This window comes from Bombina bombina, chromosome 7 (assembly GCF_027579735.1).
Source record: "Bombina bombina isolate aBomBom1 chromosome 7, aBomBom1.pri, whole genome shotgun sequence".
NCBI classification, from domain to species: domain Eukaryota; kingdom Metazoa; phylum Chordata; class Amphibia; order Anura; family Bombinatoridae; genus Bombina; species Bombina bombina.
The window spans coordinates 585,770,499-585,781,387 of NC_069505.1; the positions used below are offsets into that span (position 1 = coordinate 585,770,499).

At 35.3% G+C, this 10,889-nt stretch overlaps 1 protein-coding gene across 3 annotated transcripts in view; it reads right to left on the bottom strand.

Annotated features, from left to right (window-relative positions):
• LOC128667145 (zinc finger protein 436) overlaps positions 1–10,889 on the bottom strand; it is a 135,094-nt gene that overhangs the window by 35,078 nt on the left and 89,127 nt on the right. Inside the window, exon 10 of one of the 3 annotated variants that reach the window (XM_053722071.1) lies at positions 5,057–8,101. The exons of the other annotated variants lie outside the window; for them this stretch is intronic. Within the exon in view, the coding sequence (XP_053578046.1) occupies positions 7,308–8,101 (794 nt within the window). The 3' untranslated portion in view covers positions 5,057–7,307. Of the gene's footprint in view, positions 1–5,056; positions 8,102–10,889 lie in introns of those variants that run through there. 3 annotated transcript variants of the gene reach the window in all.

Genomic DNA, 10,889 nt, shown 5'->3' on the forward strand with positions numbered 1-10,889 from the left:
TAAGGAACATCATAAGCTTGTCTTCAGTTCATAAATCTGAAGACCAGGGCTGAAATAAAAATGCTAATGCATAAAATTAAAAAACAAAAATCAAAATGAGTAGATCCAATAAAAGCTAAGCACTAAAACACTTATAGTGAGGTACGATTTCCAAGCATCCATATCCACTGAAAAAAAGAGATGATCAAATTAGGCTTTCACCAGACGTACAAGTGTATAAGAAAATAACTGCCAGAATGACTAGAAAACACTATCTATAAAAGTATCAGGGACATATGATATACAAATTGAAGGAGACTCCGATCTGATGATTGAGAAGGAATCTGAGACAAGTATAGAGTCATTTCCAATAGGACAGGAGGCTCAGTTTTTACAGAAACAGTACAAAAATACATAGAGTGCCTTCAAACCTTAGCACCACCAAGCAATCCTTGCATATAGAATCTACAACCGTTTGAAATTTCTTGCACAGACATATTAAGTAAAACTATTGTAGGCAAATTGGCCTACAATCCAAAAAGTAAAATACCTCAGAATCACCTTGGGACACCAGCTCTGCACAAATAAAATAAGGATAAAGAATCAACTTATGGGCTGATCTTTACCACTGAAGTGGTTAGAACTTTGGAAAAGAACCTTGACGTAGTGGCCAACCTAAAGGCTAGAGAAACAAACTATGTATCAACAGCAAATACAGATAAACGGAAAAACAAAAAATATGCCCAATTCATGTCTACAGTGAGAGTCTACAGCACAAAGCATCCAAAGAATCTATAAATCATAATACAGCAGGTAAAGAACCATAATACAGCAGGTAAAGAACTTTAGAAAAACTACAATATCCAAGGTACCATGGGGTACAAAGGCAGGAAGTGGCTGAACTAGGCCACATTCAGAATAAAGCAAAGCCCAAAAAAACTGCACTCTGGTGTTAAAGAAAAACAACTTAATTTAAAAATACATTAAACTGTTCATGAAATGGATATCAATAAAGTCTGGTGTTAAATTTAACAACAATAAAAGCTCAGAGTGCATTATGGTCATCAACTGACCTGGTTCTATGCCTTTAAAAAAGGCAGAACAGACCTATGAAAAATGAATACTATATTGGGTGACTAGGAACAGGACCAGTACTACCAGTATAGTCTCAAAGGACCTTTCTTCACCAGGTTACAATGGAACCTGAAAGAGAAAGAAATATGGAGGCGGACTGATTAAATATATCTGTATTGTAGGGAAAACAACTTGTTTGCTCAAGAATGAGCTTAAGGTTTGCATAGTGGAGCTTTAAATGATCACTAAATACAGAAGAATTTAATAACTGATAAATACACAAAAAAGACAATGCAAACCGGCCCATTTTGGGTTCAGCACCCTGGATAGCGCATGCCTATTAGTGGCTACATTTCTGAACCAAAAATGGGCCGGCTGCTAAGCTTTACATTCCTACTTTTCAAATAATGATAGCAAGAGAATAAAGAAAAAATGTTAGCAGGAGTAAATTAGAAAGTTGCTTAAAATTGCTGCTCTATCTGATCATGAAAGAAAAAATTGGGGTTTAGTGTCCCTTTAAGGGAGACCTGTAGATGTAGGCTTTCCATGGGTGGGTGGGGGTGCCACAGACAGGTTCAGGGTGGTGCAGGTTAGTGGAAATACAGGTCCCAGAGCTCAAACTGTACCTCCTGGTAAAGATAGCCAAATCTAAATAACAGTATTTGACTTTATTGGGGATGTGTGTGCTCATTGATTAAAAGATCAAACAGATACATAAAAAAAACAACTTAATCTATCTGCATACCCTAGGAAATGATTACTTTTTGCATTATCCTTATTAGCCCTTATAAAAACAAACATATTTATTGACGGTATTACAACTAACTCTAGCAGAGAATTTCTAAATTATCCTCTAAATGGGTATCAATATGCATAACAGGATGTTGTTTTCTTCAAATACATTGTTCAAGAGACATCAATCAGTATGACATTGATAATATAAATTCTTTAATTATGTGCAGTTAAATAACTATGCCATATACTTTCATTATTATTTTTTTGTCCCATGTTTCTCTAATTTAACTTTGAAAATTGTGGGTTTTCTTAATTCCACTAAGTATCTATCAAATATGAGCACCCACAAGACCAACAGCAGAGACGACTCACCCAAGTTATGTGACTTTGGCCCATATTTATCAAGGTCTGTCGGACCTGATCCGACAGTACGGATCAGGTCTGACAGACCTCGCTGAATACGGAGAGCAATACGCTTGCCGTATTCAGCATTGCACCAGCAGCTCACAAGAGCTGCTGGTGCAACGCCGCCCCCTGCAGACTCGCGGCCAATAGGCCGCCAGCAGGGGGTGTCAATCAACCCGATCGTACTCGATTGGGTTGATTTCCGGCTATGTCTGTCCGGCTGCTCAGAGCAGACGGACAGGTTATGGAGCAGCGGTCTTTGTGACCGCTGCTTCATAACTGCTGTCCATTCGGAGCTTGATAAATATGCCCCATTGGCTCAGATAACCCAGGTAATCTCCAGTCATGTCTTTTTTTTAACCCATCCATACTTTCCTTCCCCCTTCACTTTTCTCTGAATACCCCTCTTGTCTTGTATTATGTTTCTCTGGGTGAACTAGTGTCTTAAAATAGGTAGCACCAATGTTTAGAATTCCTTTGTTCCCTAGTGACATCAGACTAGTTTAGTTCCTGGTTTATCTTCAAAAGAGACAACAGCCACGGACAAAATGAGCGATATTTATGAACTGAGCTATACCACATAGATTTGGATTTTCTGGTCTGTATTTTAGTAATTTAAACCAATAAGAAAGCGGCAGCAAACATTTTAGATATATAATTATATATAAAAAAACAATATAGTTTAAAATAAAATAAACATGCTGGAAGGACAGCTGCTATTTAAAGCGTATTAAATATACATAGACAAAAAAAGGGAAAATCAGTGCTGAAACCAGCTAAAAAAATAACGAATACGAAGTATATATTTTTTTTAAATAAAATGTATTAAAATTATACAATGTATCACATTTTATTTGCTGCATTGCATTTCAGGGACACATCCTTCATCAGGTGTCATCTGATGAAGGGGCGTGTCCCTGAAACGCATTCTGAATTGTACTCCGAGTCTGGCCAGGCAAGTGGCGGCGTTCCATTCAGTGTTTTTAACCACTTCAGGATGGGGGCAAGTGTTGAAGATCCGAACGAGGTTCCGATGTAAACATTTAATGGCAAAATGAAATCATCACGTAATTTCAACCCTCGAGATCGGATCATGGGGGACTGCCTACTATGCAAGGCATGCCCTCTGAGTCACATTTTAAGTTGCCTAAAAGCAGGAGGGAACAGTACGCCGAAAAAGTTAGGACGTGCCATGCTGTCCTAAAGGCATTAAAACCTAGTGATTTTAGGATGGCAAGGAACGTCCTAACAGTGTCTAGGGGTTAACATATGGTTTTATTTAGTAGTTTTGTGTTATATACAAGTGATAGTCATATGTATGAGTGATTCTTCAGTTATATGCACAAATACCTTTACAATTTGTCAGAAGATTCAAATATTCATATTGTAAACTTGTATTTACATATGGATTCATATTGATTAAGCCAAACTTTTAGTTCTATTGTGGCATATAATTGGACACATTGCATATTCTTTAAATAAATCTGTATAAATCAAGCCACATTTAAAATGTAATTGTGGCACATAAAATTTGAATCATTGAATAATTTTAATAAATTATATACTTTGTATTAAAGAGGGTTTTTTTTTTTAGCTGGTTTCAGCGCTTTTTTCCCCCTTTTTTGGTTAATGTATTTTAGTAATTTAGTTACCAAGTCACTTTAATTGATGTAAGTTTTTTTTTTTTTCATTTTAAATTTTCAAAATTGCCATATTGTTTTTACACACACACACACACATATATATATATATATATATATATATATATATATATATATATATATATATATATATATATATATATATATATATATATGTGTGTGTGTGTGTGTGTGTGTGTCTCACCATATTGGAACCTAGGTTTTCTCATTATCTCTTCTGGTGAAGGCTATTAGATAAATATAACACAAACAATAAGAGGGTGAACAAACATATCCACCTACAAACAGGTAGAAACGCAACTGACTCAAGCAGAAAGGAGAGGGCTTTCCCCCCCTCAACCTTCTGAGAGACATTTCTACTTACTCCAGAGAGGTCATGCACTCACAAGTACAGATTGAGTTTATCAAGAGTATGAGAGAAATGTATATAATCCAATTTTCTCCCCAGAAAACGTTGCCAGCTGGGTGACATTATGATGTAGCCGGGTGGGGGCATATTAATAATTTGTAATACTGTAACATTTTGTTTTATTTATAAATGTTACTTAATAGGGACAGTCTACTTTAAAATTGGTATTGTTTAAAAAGATAGTTAATCCTCTTTATTACTCATTCTCCAGTTTTGCATAAAAAACTGTTATATTAATATACTTTTTACCTCTGTGATTAACTTGTATCTAAGCCTCTGCAGACTGCTCCTTATCTCAGTTATATTAATACACTGTTTACCTCTGTGATTACCTTGTATCTAAGCCTCTGCAGACTGCACCTTATCTCAGTTATATTAATATACTTTTTACCTCTGTGATTACCTTGTATCTAAGCCTCTGCAGACTGCCCCCTTATCTCAGTTCTTTTGACACTTGGATTTTAGCCAATCAGTGCTGACTCCTAGGTAACTCCTCAGGAGTGCGCACGTTATCTTCATGGCACACATGAACTAGCACTGTCAAAATGCATTCGGATAAGAGACAGCCTTCAATGGCTTAGACATTAGCATATGAGCCTACCTAGGTTTAACTTTCAACAAACAATACCAAGAGAACAGATCAAATTTGATGATAAAAGTAAATTGGATAGTTGTTTAAAATTGAAAACCCTATCTGAATCATCAAAGTTTATTTTTGACATTACGGTCTAACTTCCACGTCCCTTTAAAGACAGTTGGTGTAAATAAATATTAGACATTGACTCTATACAAATTCTTTAAACTTAACTTTATTAACATAAAATGAACAGTAAAATAATAAAAAGTTAGCTATTTCAATATTGAGCAGTGTGTTATATATAACCCTGAAAACAGATTAAAAGGGATGTAAACACCTTGAGATTTGTATAGAAAGCGTTAATTTATGTGTAATAAATCTACTTTGCACTATAATTTTCATCATTTATTTTGCCCCCTTTTCATGTAATTCAACTCTGAAAACTGAGAATTTTTCTAATTCTCACAACCTGAAAAGTAACCTGCTGATGTCTCAAGGCTAACCCTGCTACATACACATCCCTAAATATTTATTTTGCCCCTTTACATGTAATTCAGCTCTGAAAACTGAGAATTTTTCTAATTCTCACAACCTGAAAAGTAACCTGCTGATGTCTCAAGGCTAACCCTGCTACATGCATGTTCCTAATTGGATTTAGCTGATAACAACTGTGAAACAACTTACTTTATACTAACATTATGACTAGCCCTGTCTGCATACTAAGGCCCTGTTTGGCTCCTGCAAATGAGGCAAGTAGTGAGCGAGATTTGGCTATTGAAAAGTAATTGCAGTTAATTATTATTATTTTTTACTAATGTTTAGACTTGGCTGATATGTTATTCTATGTCAAGACAACAGAAATGTAGTTACAAATGTGTTTACTCTCCCTTTAAAGGGACTTTACTGTAAATGAGTTTCTCCTTAAAAGGGACATGAAATCCAGAAATGTTCTTACATTATTTAGATCAAACTGTTATCTAATTTGTTTTGTTCTCTTGGTATACATTGTTGAAAAGCAAACCTAGGTAGGCTTAGGAGCTGGGCGCTAGCTACCGATTGGTGGCTGTACATATCTGCCTTTTGTGATTGGCTTATCAATGTGTTTTAGCTCCTTGTAGTACATTGCTGCTTATTCAATAAAAGATACCAAGAGAATGAAGCAAAATTGATAATGGATGTAAATTGAAAAGAAGTTACTAATTGTATGTTCTGTTTAAATCACGAAAGAAAAATATTGGGTTTCATACCCCTTTAACATGTATACAGTGATTTGTTATACCAGTTGCAGAGTTTAAAAAGTATGGGAAACTGCACCTTTAGGTATAATTTTGTATATGAAATAACTGTTACTGCTAATTGAAACATCCCAATGAAATCGGATGCGCTAGCAGGAAAAAGCAGACCACCTTATCTTATCTGATTATTTACCAAACACCTTCTTTTCTACTTTTTTACCGTTTACTCAAAGGTCATATTTCAAGAGAACAATAGAAAATGAAAATTCACAGCCACCTATTGGAAACATTATTTTATCTAAATCTTCTAGTTTACGTTTGTTTTTTGTAACCAGAACTAGGCAGGGATACAATAAGCAAAATATGCTATTTCAAATAAAAAAATAAAAGTGAAGGAGCCATTTGTAAACAATTTAATATACTCCAGTCCCTTTAAGCCCTGAGCACAACAGACCATTATCGCCATATTTATTTTATAGATATTTACAAAATGCTCTCTAATTAAAAACACTAAGAATATTTTTCTTTGCTGCACCTAAGAGACCGTATTTTTAACCCCATCATGAAGTTTTGATGCAAACACTTGCACATGATTTGAAGGCCGGCATAGTATTGTGGGGGACTGCCTGCCATCCCAGGCACGCCCCCTAGTCCAATTTTCCATTTACTCAAAGAGAAAGCTGCAGGACGCCATAAAAAGGTAGGACGTTCCATACGGTCCTAACGGCGTTAAAGCCCAGCGCTCTTAGGATGGCATGGAACACCCTAATGGTGTGAAACTGTTAAAATGCACTCTTTTTAGTTTATGAAAAATTTATATTACTCTGCTAAAAAAAAATAAAAAAAAATCAAGACACATTTGGTTTATGTTTGCTGGGTTGTCGCTGTCCACCAATGGTTACCTGGGATTCGTCCTTCTTAGCCAATAAGCAAAAACATGCATTTATTGTTAGTTTTAATATCAAAATAAACAGCTTTAACTTTTTTATTTTTGTAAATATTTTTTTTTAAATATTTTAATATCCATTTATATTTTAGCCCTATACCCATTTTAATTATTTTTCTGCACCCCCAAAGCAAACATGACAATTTAAAGAGACCCTAAACCTTATAATTTAAATTAAATCCTAATAGACTTTTTTTTGTAAGAAATATATATATATAGCCCTAGACTAGTTCACCAAGATAAAATACTCTACCTGACATATATAATTGTTTGCAAAATACAAAATCTAGGAATTTTTGGTTTCCTCCGTATGCTGAGTACGTTTGTGCCTCGTAAGAGACCGATTATCTGTGAAACGTTTATCGCATTCAGTACATGAAAACGGCCTCTCTCCGGTGTGAGTCATTTGGTGTCTCAGCATAGTAGCCTTGCATATAAATCCTCGCCCACAATGACTGCAGACATAAGGTTTCTCCCCTGTATGTAATCTTTGGTGTACGACTAAATTTGCGTACTGGCAGTAGCCCTTTCCGCACACCTTGCACACATGGGGTCTCGTCTCGGAGTGGATGCTGGAGTGTTTAATGACACTGGATTTACGGGTGAATCGTTGCCCACAAACGTTGCATCCAAATGGCTTTTCTCCGGTGTGCACCACCTGATGCAAAACAAGGTGTTGGTGGTTTATAAATCTACGATCACATTGCGTGCACGCATATGGCCTCTCGCCCGTGTGAATTCTTCTGTGGGCAACTATATGAGTCTTACACGTGAACGTTTTTCCGCACACAGCACAAGAATACGGTCTCTCTTTAGTATGAGTTTTTGAATGTTTTGAAAGACTTGACTTGTGTTTGAAGTTTTTCCCACATTTGTCACATTGATAAGATTTTGTTTCCTTCTCAATATCTTCAATCTTTATCAGACTTTTCAAACATACAACGCATGTAAAAGGGTCTCCTTCAACACCTGCGCTGCTTGTTAGATGCGGATTGACTTTCGCCTTTTCTGAACACTCAAAGCACATCTGTCCTAGGTCATTATTGTCTTCTTGCTCATCATTCTCCAAACCAAAACCTGCTGAAAATACCAAAATGAATGTGATTATGGTTTATACCGTTTTGCACTCTTTCAATTCAAGTTTTACACATTAAAGGGACATGAAATTCCCAAATTTTTCTTTCATGATTCAGATAGAGAATACATTTTTAAATAACTTTCCAAATTACTTCTATTATCTAATTTGCTTAATTCGTTCTGTACCTTTTGTTAAAGAAGCAGGAGCAATGCATTACTGGGAGCTATCTGAAAAGATCTGGTGAACCAATAACATGAGGCATATATGTGCAGCCACCAATCAGCAGCTCCTGAGCCTACCTAGATATATTTTCTAATATTTTCTACAAAACAAATTAGATAAGACTTAAACTGGAAAGTTGTTTTAAATCACATGCTCTGTCTGAATTTTTAAAGAAAAAAAAAGGGTTTTATGTCCCTTTAAGTCTTTAAACCGCTTCTGCTTGGAAAAGAACCATGATATTTTAACTCTAATAAAAGGGGCTTTTTTTCTCATTAGCTAAAGGCATAAACAGGAAATTTAACTTGGGCTGCCGTAATTTCATGTTGCCTCCATATGTATCCTAGCATTCACCAGAAAACGTCCCTTTAAGAAAAAAAGAACAGGAAACTCAGAACAAAAAAAAAATCTGCCTCTTCCCAGGTAAAAGACACCATTCTCAATCATTATTATCTATTGTTCCAATACTTAAAGGGACATGAAACCCAACATTTTTCTTTCATGATTCAGATAGAACGTACAATTACAAAAAAAAAAATCCAATTTGCTTCTATTACCAAATGTACTTCATTCTCATAATGTTATTTGTTGAAGACATAGGAAACCTGTGTGTGCTGCAGCACTATGTCAGAAGTTTGACAATATTGACCACTAGATGGAGCATCCCACAATATCTAACTCTTAAAAGCATTCTTGCAAAAATGCTGCCATATAGTGCACACTCCTGAGTCTACCTACCCGCTATTTAACAAGAGAGGGATAATTTGATAATATAACAATTGCACAAAACATAAATGGAGGGCATCTTGAGTGTTGCAATTAGGTTGGAGTCATAATTTGGCGAGTTAAACTTCCATTTATCTCGGCTCTCTCGTTTAGTACTGACCAGTGAAGACTTATAAAGCAGCAAAAAATAAATAAATATAGTTAAATCCTTTAATGAATAAATAATGTTGTAAAAATTTGGCCAAACCTAACCACCCCTTGAGCAAATATTGGAGACAACTACTTTTGTTTTTATTTTATGAGGAACGATTCATCCAAAACATTTTTTTATTATGTCTGTGCAGTCTGCACATATATAGTATATATTATATTTTTAGAGCCTTGAGCTCCTGTGGGATAGACCTTGATATCTAAAATATTGTATTGAAGCAAAACAGACTTATTTAAGTAATGAAAAAGTCTTTCATTATTGAAGTATCAAGAGATACTTCATTCTCTAATGCTTAAAATAAGACCAAATAGTATTTATTATTTTAAAAATATTCAAAGAGCTTGTGGAGTCCAAAAGGGAGGGCAACGGAATGTTGACTTTCTCTGCAAAATCTTAAAAACGGGTGGTGTTTCATGGACCAAAGCACATATTGCAGGTCTTTAATAACCAGCTATGTTTGAGAAATTTGTCAGCATGGACTCTGTTGTGAATGAATTTGTTTGCATGAATTTGTATAATTTGGGCAGGTATCTGAGCAGACGCAATAAGCCTTTCTTTTTTTGTACATTCTGAAATTCTATTAGATAGCTGTGCCTAATTATGCCAGTAATGGAAACTTCTCAGATTTTAATGGATAAATGTAACCTTGTTCCTACTTCAGAAATCTGGTCAGGCAGAACTTTACTTATTTGTCTTGGAGAAAGGCTTTTTCTTCTCTCCAACAAAACCTCTAGATTGGAAGTGTTTTCTCCATGTATAGATACAAAAAATTACTTTACCTGTGGAATGTAAGCTTACGAGCCAGCCCATCTTTAGTTCAGCACTTAGGTACAGCTTGCTGATTAGTGGCTAAATGTACCCGCCAATCAGCAAGCGCTATTCAGGGTTCTGAACCGAAAATGGGCTGGCTCGTAAACTTACATTCCTGCTTTTTCAGATAAAGATACCAAGAGAACGAAGAAAAATAAAAGTAGGAGAACATTAGAAAGTTGCTTAAAATTGCATGCTCTATCTGAATCATAAAAGATAAAAAATAGGGTTCAGTGTCCCTTTAGTCAACATTAGAAATAAAGTGAATTCAAGAAAAACAGTCTTGTGGGACACTTCTAACTCATTTTGCTCCCATAACGAGGATTTATCAAATAGAATACTGTATATAGGCATCTGAGGTTTACAAGTTCTTGCTTGATAGTTTTGGTGGAAGAAACATGCTTTTTCACCCCACCTGACCCATCAGAATTAATGATTTATAACTTCTGACCAAACTATGTGGGTCAAGCAATATTCCATATGTAAGATTTTGAGCCGATGTCCTTCATCAAGTGCTTTCACCAAAAATTCTTCTTTGCATCTGCTGCAACCGTTATCTTGCATTGAGTTTTAAATACTGCTGCAACTTTTTTTCCAGGAATGAAAATGTAAAAATGCTTGCAATTACATGAAACTGAAGAACGTGATAAATACAAATTTAGTTCAGGTCTTCAAACCAGATTCTTGTTGCTTCAAATGTAACCACGTATATAATAATGATAAACAGTTCCTTGTAAAATATGTAATTTCAGATTCAGTAAAGTTTTTCAATCCATTAAGTCTCTAAAGGTACCAATATCTTCCATAGTAAATCATTATTTTAG